Genomic DNA, 19,686 nt, shown 5'->3' on the forward strand with positions numbered 1-19,686 from the left:
TTACAAAGGAATTTTCTAGTCCAATAAGCCTAGTACACAAAGCAATATTTGAATACGTAATTTAAAAGTTACAATGAAAGACACTGATGGCTTCTTCCAAGTGTTTCCTATTAGTTTTCAGATTAATGAATTACAACACACACATACTTAGCACATGCATTTTTGAGAACCTGCTGTGCAACACCATGAGGAATCCCACAGGCCATTGTTGAAAGAGATAGTTTGGTTGGTTTTTTTCATTTCTTAACGTCATTTCTGCTACAGTTACGGGAAATATTTCAGTTCCAGTATGCCCAATGGAAGCCTATCTGGAAGAAGTGCTGGAATAAAAGCATATATTAGAACAACTTTCTAAGCTTATAACATTCTCTAGAATTTCACTACTGTTATACTACTGTTATACTACTGTTATACTACTGTTATACTACTGTTATACTACTGTTTTTGCTACCAGCATCCAGTAACATGACGAACCTTCCATGGTATACTAAAAAATGTTGTATGATACTGACAAGGAGAATTTTAAAAGCCCCTTAACAGGGGGGAACTGGAAAAAAAAAATAACCATAAGAAGGGGCAACCAGACAAATAAAGAATACTGAGCAGCTCTGTATACACAGATGATTCATTCCAATACACTATACAGGTGAGGGTATACAGGAAAATCTTCTGTTAATGAAATTCCCAGGAATTTAATAGAAGTTTTTTTATTGTTTGTCTTCACTTCCTTCCCCATAAACTTGAAATACTGGTACTTCTCCTGAGAATTTAACCCAAACCAAATGTTCGAGCAAGGCAGAGTCTTCTAGAATCTCACAGAACCAACATCCTTTAATAAATAGGTCCCACTCTGGACATGCATGGAGGCCAATCTGTCAGGAACAACACGTGGACAATAAGCCACCCTGTGCTTTGGTCACCTCAATTTAGGTCACAAAGCCCAAGGACAGTAACATCCATGCGGCTGTTTGGTTCCTAACTCTTCAGAGATGACTCTCTGCTATAATTTCCTACGGGAAATTTTTCTTATAAAATGTTTCAGTCCTCACAGGCTGTCAGAACAGGTCTGTATTGGAGTTTATACAAGATCAAAACACGAAAATCCTTTCCTCCTTGAAATCCAAAGAATGTCTTGAAGATAATATCAGGTATTTTTATTGTTCTTCTACTTTAACACAGCATAATTACTGAAGCCTTACTAACCCTGATTTGAAAAAAACAATACAGTAATAGGCAAGTGTGGGTAAGCTTTGCATTGATTTAGGTAAAAAAACCCCAATTCTTGTTGAACATAAGAGCTAACGTAAACCTCAGTATGCTGACTCTTGCTTTTATACAGTAAACTGAATCTAGAAATTCATTATTAAACAGAGCATATATTTTACAGATGTGTGCAAAGAAAAACTTATTTTTAATAATTAGGCTTCAACCTACTCAAAGGAAAACAATGTATTATGCTAATAATTAAAAGAGATTTTTTACTTAGAAGTCCATGCTCCTTTAAATAGTCACATACCTACCCAGGGCAAAGCTCATGTAACCTAATCTATGTTTTCCTCAAATCCCCACAAGTCCATTACTTAAAACACCACACTCCTGGATGGGTGCCTGGCGTACCAAACCTGTCCCGTAGCGCATATTTTTATACATGCTACTAAATTAGGAAAGCAGAGTGGACTAAGGTTATGCCAACTCTGAAAAAAAGAGCAGAGTCTGCATCAGTTTGTGCCTTTGCTTTTAAAGTCACAATCACTATTAACAATATTAAGTATCAAAGCAATCTACCCTAATCAGAGACAGTAATAAAAATAGAAGGGAAATACAGAGCAGGGAGAAGGGGAAGAAGGCACCAAATTTATTCCCTAACATTTTGAAGGCTGTAAATCAAAATACGAAAAGCTAGTTTTAAAAAATGGATTAGGACTACATATTTTAACGCCAGGGTCTAGAATAAGAATAGAATTATTGGCATGCTGTACCCATAATCAGTGGAAATCTACTGTGCAAAGGAGGTAAGGAAGAAGTTGTTTTTATATGCCTTTCATTAAGATTTACTGAAACACCTTATACTGAGCTCTATTCAGAATTACTAGGTTGGGTATTCAAGAAGTCTTTACCAGTGAAATACTGAATAGTAACTGCAGATATTGTACTTTTTAGAAACTTTTTAAAAGTGAGAGAAATGACTATGCCGTTTTCATGTCTCAAAGTTTCTCTTGCCCCCAATTAACAAAGCATATTCTAGGAAAAACAGACTTAGCAATACTTAATCAACATTCCACGGTTAATTTATAAATAGACAAAGCATTAATGAAGAATTACAGTTTGATTTATAATTTTAATAATGACTGAAGCCTTCTTGTTATTGCCACTGAAGTTACCTATGCAAGAGAAAATTATCTTGTATTTATCTGTAAGTTACATTTTTCAAAATTCATCTTCATGAACTCTTGCAGCTTTCTGGAAGCGTAAGCTGTTTCAGTTACAAAAACTCACTGATCTTACTGCTATTAATTTCCTATTAACTTACAGGGTTATTAATTATGGAGAGATAATTATTAATTTCCTAATAACGGGTGGAAAGATTCAATCCTCCCCAATATTAAATATGAGCAACCTCAAAAAGGTGTGGTCTTAACAAATGGAATGGGAACACCCACGTTCTATTTCTGGCTAACACTGACTCCTGCTGTGGCCTGGAGCAAATCACTTCTGTTAAAAACACCTTTTCCCATTCTGTAAAATGAGGATAACACTCCTTTATCAGCTTCACAGGATCTTTCTCAAATGCTTTGAAGATGAAGTTTTACAAGCCTACAAATGTATTTTAATGAGGTTTAAACTGACTATATTTCTAAAACAATTTGCCTTTAAAAGGAAAAGGATTTGAAGAAAAATGAAATGAAGAGTATATTTGCTATTAACCTCCCCATACTAGTACTGCAGATTGCACTTCAAAAATTCTAAAGGCAGATGAATAAATTTTGCTTTGGATTCTACCAAAATGAGGCCAAATGGCACCCAGTGGGTGCAATACGCAGAAGCCTCCAGAGACAACACAGAAATGATAATTTGAAATGGAAGCCACCCATTTCCTCATATAGGGAAGAAAGGGTATTTGCTAAACCTGCCTTTGACTCTTGCAGAGATCTGTACCCCTCTCAGCAGCTGCTGGTGCTCTCCAGTCACCCCCACCTGCATTTTACAGAAATATCCTCAGACAGTTTACATCAAGTATGGTATTATTTTTTTGCCCTGATCAATGCACTCAAGTTCCCTCACAACAAACTCAAAGCAAAACGTGCTCTAGCCCATGTAAAGACAACTGTCGATATTTTTTTTCCCTTCTTGAAGAGGACTCGGCCAAAAGATGGGCTGGGATCATAAACCATAACCTATTTTTTGTTTAATTACTTAAGCTTTTGCTCTTGACTTGGCAAAACATTAAGCTTTTCATTTTAGTAAATCTATAATTAACTCCACCGTGTGCTGAGTAAACATAACCTCATTTTTAATTAAATCTTAGAACAAGATGCTACAACTTGCCATTTCTGAGGAGAAGTATTTCTCTAGTAATGTGCAATAAAAAAATCTAATCCTGGTCAAATATGAAACTTAAGTCCAACTTGGAGTACAACCCACCGTCTTTTAAGTCTTGTGTTGTCCAAACATGCATTCACTAAGCAAAAGACCAAAATGCAAACCTGAAGAGCCATCAATTCACAGCAAAAGTTTCCAAGGCTAAAGTAAAATCAAGTCTAATCTGTAACAGAGTAAAACAGAGAGAGAACCTTGGCTTTGGGACTCCTGAAGAATAATTTTTCCAGTGCATCTCACTGTTTGTTTGGCCTTTTTTTTGCAAATGATGCAATCATTCTTACATAAAAATAGAAAATAAATAGAATTTCTCAAGAATGGAGTTGAAATATCATACGCATTATGAACGTGAGAAACAAAGGGGAACCTTCTAATTGGTCATTCATAAGCGAGAAGATTCAGAAAATTTACTGCTGACAGCACATTCATTCAGGACTCGCTTTACAATTCTAAATTAAGGTGAGACAGCAATTCTCTGAATAAAGAGAAATATCTAAAAAAAAAGATAATGTTACACTACTACAAAAATGTCAACTCTAAGTCAAGCTTATATAGGAACTAATGTAATATGAAATGATAACCATCTTCTGTTTGTGCTGCAACTCTAAGATTTTTGCAAAAAAAGATCTCTGGCATTACATATTTCCAAATGCCAGTCAAGAATTTAGATTATTTAAGTGCTACAGTTAAACAGTAGAAAACTTCACTTAAACTTTACTTCACATTCAAGAATTAAACGTACCAGAGCCAAATAAATCCATGAATTGTTAAAGGCAGAAGTTACAAGATTCATAGTTTGCAGAACATCAACAAAAAAAAGTGTGCATTTCAATGAAAAAAGTGCTCTAGAGGACCTTGTAATATTAAACCTTTAATCAGCCCTCCCCTCAAAGACAGAGTCTCTCAGTTTGCGATTCTGATTACCACAGAATCTAGTTACTGAGGATTCTGCATTAGGCAGAAGCTGGTCCGCTTATTAACCTTATCCAAAATACACTCAAAACGCTGACTTCAAGAGAATTTCACAGTGCATTTTCTTCCAGCCATTTTATATTCTATTTCATTTTCAACATGCTTATTCTGGACAATGTTTTCTCGTTGGTTCTCATCAAGTTTAGCCTAGTCACCTTTCAACAATTCTCACAATTTAATGACGCGTGACAGACGTTCCATCGTTTCAGTGCTAGTCCACAATTAAACAAGGTGCCTCAAGGCCAAAACACACCATCTTATCCATGGGTGACACCAATTTGATAGCGTTTGCTAAGCACAAAGGTAGGATTATCATTTACACTCCAAGAGTGGCACAGCACAGAAAGTGCTTTCTAATCCCCAAGGAACACGATTTCCATGCTGCACCTAATGCCCTTTTCCCCCTCATCGGTCTGGTATTGCTTGATTTCTTCAGGAAACTAAGGCTTATCTATTCATGCTGTCTGCGTGTATTTTCATCATTCTTCCCCATCTCCTCCCTCAAAGTAACTTTTGAAAGCTAGTTGGACAATCATGACCAAACCTGAGAAGGGAGGTTTTCATTATGAAATTTTCACAAGTTTTGTGTAAACAGGTACCTAGAGACTGAAATCTTGCCTACCACACTGACGAGAAACCGCAGCAGAAGCTCAGCGTTCAGTAGCGTCTGAAGGATGTCTGCAATCAGACTGAAGGCATATATCTTTATGCACACTCACAGAATCACAGAATGTCAGGGATTGGAAGGGACCTCGAAAGCTCATCCAGTCTAATTCCCTCGCCGGAGCAGGAACACCCAGATGAGATTACACAGGAAGGCGTCCAGGAGGGTTTTGAATGTCTCCAGAGTAGAAGACTCCACAACCCCCCTGGGCAGCCTGTTCCAGTGTTCTGTTACCCTCACTGAGAAGAAGTTTCTTCTGAAATTTAAGTGGAACCTTTTGTGTTCCAGTTTGAACCCATTGCTCCTTGTCCTATCATTGGTTGTCACCGAGAAGAGCCTGGCTCCATCCTCCTGACACTCACCCTTTATATATCTGTAAACATTAATGAGGTCACCCCTCAGCCTCCTCTTCTCCAAGCTAAAGAGACCCAGCTCCCTCAGCCTTTCCTCACACGGGAGATGCTCCACTCCCTTCAGCATCTTGGTTGCCCTGCGCTGGACTCTCTCCAGCAGTTCCCTGTCCTTCTGGAACTGAGGGGCCCAGAACTGGACACAATATTCCAGATGTGGTCTCACCAGGGCAGAGTAGAGGGGCAGCAGAACCTCTCTTGACCTACTGACCACCCCCCTTCTAATGCACCCCAGGATGCCATTGGCCTTCCTGGCCACAAGGGCACAGTGCTGGCTCATGGTCACCCTGCTGTCCACCAGGACCCCCAGGTCCCTTTCCCTACACTGCCCTCGAATAGGTCATTCCCCAACTTATACTGGAACCTTGCATCCTACCCAGATGTAAGACTCTACACTTGCCCTTGTTATATTTCATTAAATTTTCCCCTGCTGAACTCTCCAGCCTGTCCAGGTCTCGCTGGATGGTGGCACAGCCTTCTGGTGTGTCAGCCACTCCTCCCAGCTTCGCTATGTCAATTGTTTTAAAATTAGCATTATGCTAGATTTCTGTAAGGCAAATCTTAAATACTAAAAAAGAACAGTAAAAGCACAACTGTGGAACAAAAACATTAAAACGGATAATGACTCAACACATGCCATTAATTGCATTGCTTCTTTCAGTTCTTAATCACAATTAAAGAAGACACAAGAGAGAATCATTCTTAAAATACAAAATGCAATAGGAAAGTGTGGGTGTTCAGACACTCAACGGCAAACATTTGCCATACAACTGTTCCGCAGTTGTAAAGAACAGACATTTCAGCGATTGAGGATATTACTAAGAGTATCCTCCTAGATATCCATGTAGTTTCAACAAAACCTGAGGGTATTTATAACACTAGACCCTGGGAAGGGAGAGACAAGAGGAATGACAGGGGAACAAGTCCAAAGTAGCTTTTGATGTGATGACATCATGAGGCCGCAAGTTGGCCTCTCTGGTTACACAACAAACACTCGTCAGCCTTTCTTAACGGGACCCTCTGCTGCAATAAAGAGTTCACGGCCATTTGTGTGATACCTGCAGGACTAAGTCTGGAAGAAAATGATGGTCCCAAGTTTTAAAAAGCTACTTCCACAAATGACCATCACCTATACCTGAAAGCTACTTTTTACTGCAGAGCTTTACATTCTGCACAAGCTCCATTAGTAGAAGCTAAATTATATCTTAAATGGCTACTTACTGTAAATTAAGAGCTGTCTTACCCTAACCAGTGAAGTGATGTACTGCGGTGAAATCACATCACATTTATTAACTTGGCTAGCTTTCCTGATAGAATACTATTTAACACTATCGTGAAGATTCATACTACCAATATAACTAAAGACAAAACAATTCATCAAAACTTACTATTTTGCTCTGCTTTTTCAATTGTTGAACATAGACATTATTTTCAAACTCAAAGATTTTGTTATAAAGTCATCTTTGAAAGCTTCACAACTTTAGGAAGAGAACTACAAAAATAAGCTTGGAAGGCCTCTTTTGGAAGTGTGCTGTTTAGTGAACACTTAAAGTGATAGATTAATTCTCCAGTGTAAGTGAAGGATTAATCTCGCTTGGAGTGATAACACTCAAGGTGTACGATATCCAGTCATGTTGATAGTGACAGCATCTGAACAGACAGGATGAGTTCTGATTGCAGAAATGACGTATGTATAAACTGATGGGACGCTACCAGCAAAACCAGAAAGACCAGGCACCACTGGTTTCTCCGATATAAAAGGTGGCAACAAGAGTATTATTCTAAGCCTGCAAAATTTTCATGCACACAAAACTAAACACACTTTGGGGCAATGCTCAGTACCAAATCTTGTAAACTTCAGGAGAAATTAAACACAGCGTGCCCATGCAGCTGAGACCAGTTCCTAATCAAGTGTGGTAGACTTGAAATCAACCCTTCAGTAATGTAAATTATCCTTTTGAAAGTCTTTTTTGGAACCTTTTTAAGTTAATGTGTGAAGTTTTGCAGAAAATGTGTCACTTTTTCTTTGAACAAGTCTTTCTTTCATGGTACAGCACCATAAGGTAAATTATCTTTGAGGAACATAAAGCACACTCAAGTCGCTCCTTTCTTTTGAATGTAGGACATCTGAAAATTGATGGAAATTTTATTGGCCTTGGGTCATAACGTTTAACAGGTTTATCAAATTTCATTCCAGAGCATTTACATAGTCATATAATTTTTTTTCTTTTTAATCATAATCATCCTTTCACTTATTCTTATTAAGCTTATTATGCCTAGAAAAGTACTAAGGAAAGAACAGCTAGATTTCTGTACCCAAAACTTGAAGAAGCAATTGCAATGTACTTCTTGAGCATAAGCAATGTCAACTTCCAGCACATGAAGGTCACATTGAGAAGTTAGTTAAAATTAGAGCCAAAAGCTAATCCTGTTAGATTAAGTTAGACCATTTTTTTGAAGTGCTTCCCTTAGATCTCTGCAGATCAGAGGATGCAAATATGCCATAGAAAGATTAAAAAATAAAAACAACAACAAAAAAAAAATTAAAATTCACCATCATCTTATCTGGAAAGATATAAGACTAATGAGAGAAGAATAATCAGTTATGTCTGCTTATCAAAGTACTTAGAAGGAAAAAAAAATCAAAATCTGCCTATGGCCAACTTTTTCTTTCTGTCATATTTACTTTGAATAAATTTTGCTTTTTTATTATAAACTAGCAAGACAAACATTTGTTATTTACTGTCATAGTGAGGTAGAACTGCCATAGGCAAACCTACTAGACATGTGTCTTTTTTGAAAATACAAGAATGGGGCTGCTGGGCAAAAAGAAAGGAAGGACTGCAATCCTTTATATTCTGGAAAATTGGAAGAAGTATCATTTTATCATAATGGCAGTTGTCATCGGCATTTTGTGTCTTCTCAAGGAAGTTCAATATTTTCTTGAGACAATGGCCAGGACTGTTAAATAGATACATTTTTTTCCCCACTTTGGAAGCATTTTTCAGGACTTTTCTTTACCTGAAGTACATACAGTGTGGCTTTTTTCTAACTACAGAGTATATTTAGTACAACACATACAATGACAACGCCGGCCTAGCCTTTAAACACAAGTTGTACCATGCTTCAATCCTAAGATACAAATAAACCTAGACCAGATCACTATGCAAATCAAGTTCAAATGGAATTTGTCATCGCTGTAATCCCTCCCGCATTTGTACTTACCTGCAGGTAAATATTTCAGCTGGTTGTTAGCCAAACGAAGATGACGTAAAGATCTCAGGCGGCCAATCTCTGGACACACAATTTCGAGGGCATTATCGCTTAGGTCCAGAAACTGCAGTTTAACGAGGGAGCCAATGGCTTGTGAGAGAACAGATTAAAACATGAATGTGACCCAACAGTAATGTTAAAATCTTAGTAAGACTATGAGAGGATAAAAAAACCAAATCACCTAACACCTATGTCTGAGCAGATTTTGATGTATTAAAGCCGGTCTCACAACTGAATGACGGCTTGTGGAAACACTTATCTAACAAAGAGTGCGGCTGGCAGTGAGACAGGGAGGAAAAAAAAAAGAACGATGTACAGAATACTCCCAATTCTAGATTCTCCTCAGATGATTCTGCTCTGAAATAACTTTTTCCATTCCTTTGTTTTGAGTCTATCCAATTTATATACTCAGAAAAAGTTTAAAATACTTTCTTGAAGTTGAGCACATAACTGTACAATTAAGGCAAGGAAGGGAAACTAGTACAAGTTCCTGATACTTAGGTTTCAAATGTGTCACGATCCAAAGCAGCAGAGCATTCTGTGTGCTAACTGGCTGAAAGTAGAAGACACTCTGGACATTTGTTTCTGTAGATCAGTGCTGTTTAGCCTTTTCACTTGCTGCAATTAGAACTGAAGCAAACAGCATTTAGGTGCATTTGAGAATTCATTAAAATAATTTAACATAGCATAAACAAATGTATTATTGACTAAGAACTACACTGGTATATTTTGCATGAAAATCTTTAATGTTTTATGAGAAAACAAAGAAAAATAGGCCTCTTCAAAGAAGAAAAATTAATATTTCATGATTCCTCCCACTTATTGTGAGCTGGTAGATTACTTACCTTCAGGTACAACAACTATGTTATTTGAATGAAGGTACCTGGGGGGAGGAGAAAAAAAAAAGGAGAGGACACCACCTGTTACCCTCAAGGACTTTTGCTACATAATCAGTTTGCAAAATATCCAATTTCAGACTGAAAGAGCACCCTCAAAGCCACTCCTCTCTATAACCACAAAAGCTCTGGAAACTGTATAAACTGGCAATGAATAGGTACTTAAGTTTCACTTAGATTATTAAATGATCAGCATAAAAATAAGAGAGAATGACATACAATTATTTAAAACAAAACATACACAATTACAATAATGATGGGCTTCAGTTTTGAGAGTCACAAAACAAAAAGCAATAAAGGAGACTGAATAACCAGAATGAACCATATTTGATTTATCAGGTTATTCCACACTAAATGCTGGGCAAGGAAAAAAAAGTCTAAACCCACACAAGTTATACAATTACCAACATTTTTCCCCTGCATATAAACTCTTACATCTTTATTGACTGAAGAAACAAGCACATGATCTACCCACTGCAAGTGGATTTTTCAAACCTAGGGTACATTTTTCAAAAGAAAAACCCAGTCTTGCACATGGTCATTTAGGTTGGTTCTCTCACCAAGAATATTCACCACCCTCTGCTGTAGCACTTCCAGTTCTGCAAGTAACTTTAAAACTATTCTTAGATTTCGCACAATTTAGTTTTCAAGCAACATTGCTTAAATTAATAAACCAGTCTTGTAGAAAGAAAGAAAAACAAATTTTTTAAATATTGATATCTAATTGTAAAGGTAAACTGCGTACCCAATGTCCAATTGCTTAGGCACACCTGGAAATTATTTGCACAGCATATTTTTTGCCATTCTATTCAAACAGCATTTCCAAAAGTAGGAGCCTGTCTTTTTGGTGAGATAGAGGCAGAACAAAAAAGACACATGAACGTTTCAACTGCATGGAGCATCTGAGCCTTCTCTTTCTCTCTTTCAACAAATTACAAACATTTAAAGTTTATTAAAAATGTAACAAATGTAAGAATAGCAGATAGTTTGTAGAAATCCTTATATATACACCTCAGGATGAAAATTATCCTACTCATTCCAGCTGCAGCTCCTGAAAACACTTGTGAACTATTTCACTCAAGCTAAGTGCCCAGTATGAGGTGCACAATATACAAAGAAAACAGACAATAGTGAAGCTTTTAAAAATATATAGTGAAATTGCTAAGGATGTAAATTTCAGGAAACAGAAAATCAGTTAAGTTTGTCTTTCAAAATTTAAAGCTACTGTAACCAATTATTCTTTAAATAAATCTTGATTCTGTGGTCTCCTCTCGGCCAACAAAACATCTCCTATTGTCTAATCAGGAACTGACTTGTACTATTAGAGCTACACAAACCACAGGCCCACTGCAGTTCTCTCTAGACCACCAGAATGTGTGCAATAATGGTGGTTCAAATAAGCTTGCTGAACCTCAAATAATTAGGTTTGACTCCTACAATTCAGTGTTTGTGAGAGATTATTTTAAGCTGAAACTTATACAGGTTTTCCTGAAGGCACCATCAGATAGCAGGGAGATTTCCTGATGCCCCATGGCAAATTATTAACGACTAGGCATATCAAATACAAAAATATTTATTTTATTGCTTCAGAGCATAAACATACTCTCAAGACTTGGGCATGATGAGACAAAACTGCCTCTTAAGCAAGTCAGAGACTGCAGTGACCTACAAACCGGTTCAATTATACTGTGGTCGCGTGTACTAGAAAGGTGTGGTTTCAAGGGCCAAATTAAGATGACAAGATCAGAAAGTTGAATGCATTAGACTGCTCAGATATACACCTCCTCCTCTTTGGAGCTTTCAATTAAATAAACAGAATCCATGGTTCATCACTTACTCGACTGAAAGGGAGGTTGTCCCTTTTAGCCCTCCCACTGCCAATACTGCCATACAAGGAAACTGTTAGTTTACAAGGAGAAAAAGAGGAGGGAAGAAGACATTGACTCAGGGGCTTACACCTTAATCGCCAAAATATTACAGTTCACGTGACATCCATTCTTTGGACAAGACTGGAGAAACCACTCTGCCTACAGCAACCGTGATTAAATAGGTACTACCCTTACTTGCTCATTTGTGCTCTTACTTGACAATTTGTGACTTGATTTGAAAAATAAAACCTTATTACTACAACCAGTAAGGCTGAGATCACAATATCCCTAGTAGCTGGGGTGGAAATGTGCAACTAGAAAGGGGCTTGAGGCAGCAACCTGTTACTCTGGCTCTGCCGTAACCATCAGACCGTTGCATTTGCAGGTTCTGGTACTTATCAGGCCGATAACAGTCCACATAGGAGTTCGGGAGCAAGTATTTTTTTTCCTTTAGCAGTGTAGGCATTTGTATAACAGTTCTTGTTATGCAATAAACAAGAAATTACCAAAAAAAATTAATATGAGACTGAATACATCTGAATATACCTCCTTAAAAAAAAAAAACAACTCTTTCTTGACCTCTAAAGTAAACCCTTCACACTTAAAGACGTAGGTTATGTACAAGCAATACGTTCTAGAATTATTTTAAGATGTATCAGCATAATAAAAATATATTAGAAGTCCTACACAAACTCACAATTCCACGAGGTTTGGAAGCTTCTGTGCAAGGTTTTCTGGCTGAAAAAGAGTTAGAGATTTTTTAGGTTTCAAACCAAAAAACAGACACACACATATTGTGTACCCAAGTAATTTTAATAACCACACTAAAACATGTCAGCAGCTAGTCACAGAAAAAAATGGCAACAAGGAGCTTGTATACAACACCCTATTTCCACATCCCCCCACATTCTCCGTCAGTGCAATCTGGGATATATCAAAGGTGAGCAATTCACTACTGAAACAGAACTACAGCCTAGAAGTGACATTAACGTCCTCAAACAAATCGTAGTCAGACTTCTGAGGCTGAAAAGACAGATCATCAAAACCTTAATTTTGAAAAGATTTAATTGAGTAAGTTGAAGCTAAGAGACTGCTAAGAGGCTGCAGTCTTTACAGACTTAAAGCAGAACAAGAACTATACAAGACGTCTAACCATGATATATTTTATTTCATAATGATGCTAAGTTGGGAAATGACCTACAAACTTTGTGTAGCTTAATCAATTACCACCAAGCCAGAAGTGCTGAATCCATCAAACTAGATTTCCATATTTACACATTAACATGCATAGCATTTTCTAACTGCTAAGTGATTCCTAGCTGCAATTGTTTCTGCATTTATGACCATGAACATACATAATAAAATCAGCTTCACAAGTTTCAGATTATATGTTGGTAACCATACTCAAAGTTATTCAAGGTTAAGATGGTTTTATTGCCTAAGAAACCTACTTTTAATGTAGATATGATTTATTGAAAAAAGTTTTTACAATACACATATATGCGGAGACAAATGAATTTTAAAAGTAGCTTGGTCACATGGTCGATTTCCTGGTTAAAAAAAATAGCAATTTTCACTGTAATGCAAGTTTAGGGTATATTATAATCTAAAATACTCAACTTTGTACTTATAAACTTATTATGAAGGCATATGCTAACCTGAAAAAGTGAAGGCATAATATTACGTAGCAAACGTGCCACATCCTAGATTCAAGTGCAAAAAACAGTTTTAACCATGGAGCAGCAAATGACGGCTCAATAAATGAATCCCTTGACGTCAAGACCCAAGAACCAGGCTATAACTAATCCACTGTTGCCACCTACTGGAAAGTTTGCTGCAGTACATTCATCTCCTCTGCACAAAATTTTATTTGGTCAATGATAAAAGCTTTAGTTGGGAAATATGCAAAGGCTGCAACATACAAAATTGAAGCTTTAATTTTAAAAACAGAGAGGGCATGTGAAAAAACAAATTCACTGTCATCCTAAACACTTTATTAGAACAGAAATACTAATTCAAATCACAAACTATTTTCACACTATACATGAAGGTTATGCTCTTATTCTTGCTTTAACCACTGCATATTCTAAGATAGCTAAACGCAGGAGAGAAACAATTTTACAGTTTAGCAAGTCTATATAAGCAAACTCTGCTTATCCTCTTAGGTACCACAAAACCAATGGATCTGATGCAAAGTTGCTCAACAGAACATCCTACAATGAAATTAAGATTAAAAAACCCCAAACCATTCATGATCTGTCTATTGAGAGGTAAGACGAATTCTGGTCTCTACTGGTGACATGACAACAAACAATGATGATAAATGAATCACCAATTCTGTCACCAGTTTAATGAACCTTGCCTCACCCTCACACGCACTGGACAGTTTTCAAAAAGTGAGCCTGCCGTGTCTGAACAGGACAGCATTGCATATTGTGAGTTAGTAAATCAAGAACAATTGTTCTTTGATATGGCTAGATCCTGCTTCTGACAGTGCAAACTCCCATTTCTTTTTACTACACAGAGAGACAGGACTACTGCAAGGCTAACATTCTATTAGTCAAACATTAATGAGGAGTAGTTGGAAAACTTGACGCTGGGATCCAGATGCACTATACAGCTTCTTGATCCATTCATTATGCCTTAGCCCTCTATCAATTCCATCTTACCAATGAAGACAAAACCAAAATTATTCTTAGGCAAGGTATATGTAAATCGTGTCAGAATAACTATTCCTGACATTTTCATAGGAGCCATCTGTCGAGGAGTAGAGTCATTTTAGAAGAGCAAAGAACAAAAGCTGATTTAGTCAACATTTTTCAGAACTCCAAAGGAATGAAATGGTGGGAGGAAAGCACCACCTAACATTAAAGAAATATGGTGCGGATGTAGTTTTGATGATTGTTAATAATCCATATGCAATTTAAAGTATTTATTGATGAGCTAATGCTCATAATCTTGCACAGAAGCAAAGAAGCACAAGGCTGAAAGAGACATTAAAATAATTCTTCTCACACAGGACCACCCCTCAAAGAAATTGGCACATTTTCTCTTTCAAAAAGTCTCAGCGGATGGAATATACCTTCCTTCAATAACTTATTTGTTTTCAACTATTCTCAGATGAGATTCCCCCACCTCCTGCCACAACGTAACTTACTTTATACTCCTTTACTGAGAGTATAACTTGTCCTACCAGCAGTGGACATTAAAAAAAAAATTAAAATACTGCTTTGCTAAAATCATGATGATTTCTGCTCTCCTCCATTCCTCCTATTTTAATTTTTCCTCTCCATCTTCTCTTTTTGCAAGAGGAATTAACCTAAATCCCTCCACCTTCTCTCATAGGGCTTGTTCTCTAAAAATCCCTTGTTGCTGCTTTCTAGGTTCTTTTCCAGTTTTCATAGGTTGTTCTTAAATATGAAACCCCAAACTCAATCTTTGCTCCAGCTTATGCTTTACCAATATCCATAGTTATTGAGAGGAAAATTGAACTAAAAAACAGTTTCTCAAGTAACAGTTTATTTCTATTTTATAACGGCTTTGAGAAAAACCAAGCTAGGTTCTAACATATACTTGCAGAAAAGTGATACGCAAAACTTTCATTATTGTTTCATCTTTTGAGCAGTGCAAACTTTGTGAACCTTACACCACTAAATGATCACTGAATTTCACAAAGTGTCAAAGCAGAACTGCTTACAGTCTTTGGTTATTTTTGCAAGTAGCTTTAATTTGTAACCATGAATCCTACCCTGCTATTAAATCAATACGCAAAGGACTTGCCCAAAACAAAAAAAGGCCAAAATAATTATCTACAGTACATGCGTTTGCATGTACTCGTTCTAGATGAGGAAAAGGCATAAAATCAACAGAATCCTTTCAGCTTTTGGCCCATGAAGTGAAACCTGTATTGAGGAATTCTAATGTATCATTGTCAAAGCTTTAAACACAATTCATTAAACTGGAGTACTAGACTTTTTCTAGGAAGCACTGAAAAAAAAAAAAATGAATTTTAAGTAGTCAGGCCCTCCAGCTCCTCTACACTGACTATTATTTTACTTATCATACCATGAAAGAGCCCAAGGGAAAAAAAAAAAAACACAATCCATCACACAAACCTGAATTAGTTGGAGACCTGAGCCTATTGACAGTGGCAAGTTTTGACTCTCTTTTTATAAAGAGTCTTAACAGCTCAGAATGTCTCATACAGCTATTTAACTACCCTACACCGAATTCTGTGGTCACAACATTAATTCAGGGTGAGAATTTGTGTAGTTCAGAGAAAAACAACAAAACAAAAAAACACAACAGAAAACCCCAGAAGCCTGAAACTAATTGTTCTCCTGTCAAAGCAGCTCACAGATCGAAGTTTTCACTGGCACCTTAACAGTAAGCTTCTAATTATACCCTGCGATTGACACGGTCTTTAGAATAAACAACACATCAAGGTAAAAGTTGTTTAGTTTAATGAAGGAATATAGACTAGACTGCGCTTTATCACCTAACAGCAGAAAGTCCTGACCACTGACATGAGCAAAATTTATAGCAGTTAAACAGGAAACCTCACAATAAAACACACAGCAGATCTTCAAAGAGCTTCAAATGGGTAACATAAAATGTCATATACTTTCATTTATTATACTCTACATTAGCTATGCAAGTTCAAACATAATACAACCAAATACTCATATTTCACAGTGGATGACATGATTCAGGATCAGATTTGCTATAAGATTATTATTTTTAAAAATTATGGGTGTTTTCTGTTCCAAAAATCAAAAGATACTGACAGTAAACTACAATAAAGAGGATGTCGTACCAATGTGGTCAGGGAATTTCTTTTCATATAAAGTCTCTCCAAGTACTGCAGCCCCTCATCTTTCAGTAACTCCAAAGGAAAGTGATGGAGATTTCGGTAATTTAAGAACAAGTTCTTGTGCCTTTCCAGCTTTGCTTCAGAGATTGTTTTACATAGTTCTGATGCCATGACTAATCTTGTTCCAAGCACAACATCTAGTGCATTGCATCTTCTGAAAGCATAGCCATTTCTAGGAGACAAAAAGAGATTAAAAAAACCCCACAATGTTATCAAGGTGTATGCCATGCATTGTTTTGCAGAAAGTTAGTTATTATATACCCTGTGATAATTTATCTGAACACACTTTTTCCAGTCAATACATAAAGTACCCAGAACATCCACAGCATGGTATAAGCAAGTCTTTGCCTATTTTCTGCATGAAGTTTTAGCATGTTGTCTGACTGACAAGATCTTAAGGTACTCATAATGATTTTTTTCAAATATATTTTCCATGGGTCTTTCAGATATTTTGTCAAAGTTGCCACAAGGAAAAAACAAAACAAACAAACAACCTCTAACTAACCATTATTGATGTCCTACATCTATTCTGTGAAGTGTGCTAAAAGAAGAATCCACAGATAAGAAAAATGCACTATTAGAAGAATTCTTATCTTCAGATGACTGAAACGTTTTTGTGTAGCTTTTAAGCCAGAATGACAAAATGCAATGAAAGTTTGTTAGGCTTTCCCATGGAAAACTACTGGAAGAATTCATCAGTTGGAAGAGATATTGGGGATGGACAGCCAGTGAGGCCTTTTTAAAATAATAAATATAAGAGAAATCTGAAACATACAGCAAGGAAATTTATAAAGAGCTAGATGTGACAGATCTTCAGCTCTTTCTGGTTTTATTTTTAGTAACGAGAATTAAATGTCAGGCTTTAACTGACAGTTTCAAAATCAGGCAACAAAAGTATGTAGACAGATTAAAAATTAACTCGTATCTGAAATCAGATATATCCATGTATAACCAAAATTCCACTTATTATTATGTTGTCTAGATTTAGATACCAACAACAATGTTCCATCTTTTCAACTGTCTCAGAAGTCAGGAGAACATAATAAATGCAGACTACTTATTAACTTAAAGTTACCAGTTTGCTACAGACTCATGCATAAATTAATTTCCATTAACAAAAGGTGAAGAACTGTAACTGCTTTCTACCAATAGCATTTCCTATTTTAATTCATTCCTTTACTGAAGGAGAGATTCCTAAACACAACAGATATTGGAAGAGAATGTACTGAGTTACGAACAGGAATCCTATTTGATTACACAGTAGTCATTGTAAACAAAACTCCTTACCAAGTTGAAAATTCACAACTGGACTGTACCTGTAAATCAAACTACTTTATCAGTTTCAGTAATTCTCTTGATTTGCAGATAAGCAGCTTTCACCAGTGATCTATATCCTTCTATGAGAATACAGCATTTAATTTCTTAGAGTCCTATAAGCACTACTAATCACAACTTAGATGTAATATTCTGCACACCTTTTCTAGTTTTGAGGTATCCCCAACTCAAGCCATGCTAATATTGGTTTTGTAATCAAATTATTACCCTGTTGAGAACCCTACATAAGATTAGAAAGTATCAGTGCAACTTTGGTTATACAGTATTTATATGAGAAGAACCATTGCTATAACAATTGCTTTCATTAGCTATTGTAAGAAGACAGGGTACACACACTGCTGGCCCTGGGCACTAGCAACACTAAAGCTCCCTCAGTTCAACACATAAATGAAATTAAGCCACAACTCCAGACTCCAGATATGTGATCAGCATTAAAATAACTCAAGGAAAAGCATCAGAATTTTTAATGTGGATAGTCCAAGAGTACTTGAAAACTAATTACTACAATACAAGAAACAGTAAAGTTGATCTTTCCCTTGAATATTTTTTAATGAAAAGCTGTGAAGTCACAAAACACACACATAAACATTTAATAGTCTTCCAGTTTGTTCGGAGACCCTTTTCAGGTGTTCTGCACATGTGGACTTCTCTTCAGAGCTGTGACTCCACATGCCACCTGGACCAGACTCAGCCATGGCACACATGAATACACAAATGTGCAAGTCCACAAATGCAAAGTCCAGTCACACCCGACTCTATTTTGGCTCTTACTTCGAAGGAAAACCCTCCCACTCCCTTCCACCACCAGCCAAACGTTTTATCTCCAAATAATCTGGTTTGCCAGAGACGAGACACAGGGGGATTGGACTAGACGATCTTTTGAGGTCCCTTCCAATCCCAAACATACTGTGATACCAGCAGAGAGGGACACAATCCCAGTCTGCAAGGAAAGGGAAAACGGAGGATGGGGACAGATATACCCAGTGATGATAGCCCTGTGAGGAGTCGGGTCATTCAGGGGATAAACCCACCGTTCCACAGCGCGGGGAGAAGGCAGGAATGAGCCCACACTGAGCAGAGGCTCTGTGAGGTAGGCAAAGGGCTGACACCGGGAGGCTCAGAACCCCCAGACCCCCGGCCGAGAGGGGCTGCTGGTGGGATGATAACTTGGAGGAGCCGCGGGGCACAAGAGAACGAGCCTGTGAGGCGGGGCAGCCCCGCTCGGTGCTCCCTGTGAGAGGCCGGTCGGTCACGGATGGGTGCGGGGGAACCGGCCTGTGTGTGTGAGGCCTGTGAGGGCTGAGGAGGCGGCGGGAGGCCGCCCCCGCGCCTCAAGTGCGGGCCGGAGAGCAGCGGGGAGCACAGGGCCTCAGTGCGGGGGGCTGCCGCAGGCTCACAGCCCCTCACGGAGAAAGAACCGTGGCCGCGCGGTCCAGCGGGCAGACAGCAGGGGACAGTGCAGGGGAGGCAACGCCACACAGCCCCAGACCCCGATCCGCCCGGGGAAGGGTCACTCACCGGCGCCGCCGGAGCGCGGAGCTGCGATCGCCTTCGCTCGGCGGCGCCGCCGGCCCAAGCGCCCGGGGGCGGGGCGGCCGCAGCCGCGCGAGACGCGCGGCCGCCACGGGATTCTCGCGAGACGCCGCCCGACCTCGCACCCCGCCACGATACCGCCCATTCACCACCTACGTCTCGCCTCTCACCCAATCACAAAGCAGTTGGACGCCCACCATCCAATAACAAGTTAACTTCCCTCCCAGATGTGCGTCCCCTCCGCTGCCAGCCAATGAGAGGGCGC

At 38.1% G+C, this 19,686-nt stretch overlaps 1 protein-coding gene across 3 annotated transcripts in view; it reads right to left on the minus strand.

Annotated features, from left to right (window-relative positions):
- Positions 1-19,526, minus strand: part of LRRC28 (leucine rich repeat containing 28) — a 54,518-nt gene extending 34,992 nt beyond the window's left edge. The window contains exons 1-5 of one of the 3 annotated variants that reach the window (XM_065847362.2): positions 19,407-19,526; positions 16,497-16,725; positions 12,378-12,418; positions 9,762-9,799; positions 8,869-9,006 (exon numbers count right to left, since the gene is read on the minus strand). In XM_065847362.2, the coding sequence (XP_065703434.1) occupies positions 8,869-9,006; positions 9,762-9,799; positions 12,378-12,418; positions 16,497-16,664 (385 nt within the window). In that variant the 5' untranslated portion in view covers positions 16,665-16,725; positions 19,407-19,526. Of the gene's footprint in view, positions 1-8,868; positions 9,007-9,761; positions 9,800-12,377; positions 12,419-16,496; positions 16,726-18,919; positions 19,343-19,406 lie in introns of those variants that run through there. The other 2 variants (XM_071813996.1, XM_065847363.2) reach the window with 2 other exon arrangements.
- Positions 19,527-19,686: the final 160 nt, after the last annotated feature.

This window comes from Patagioenas fasciata, chromosome 12 (assembly GCF_037038585.1).
Source record: "Patagioenas fasciata isolate bPatFas1 chromosome 12, bPatFas1.hap1, whole genome shotgun sequence".
Lineage (NCBI taxonomy): Eukaryota > Metazoa > Chordata > Aves > Columbiformes > Columbidae > Patagioenas > Patagioenas fasciata.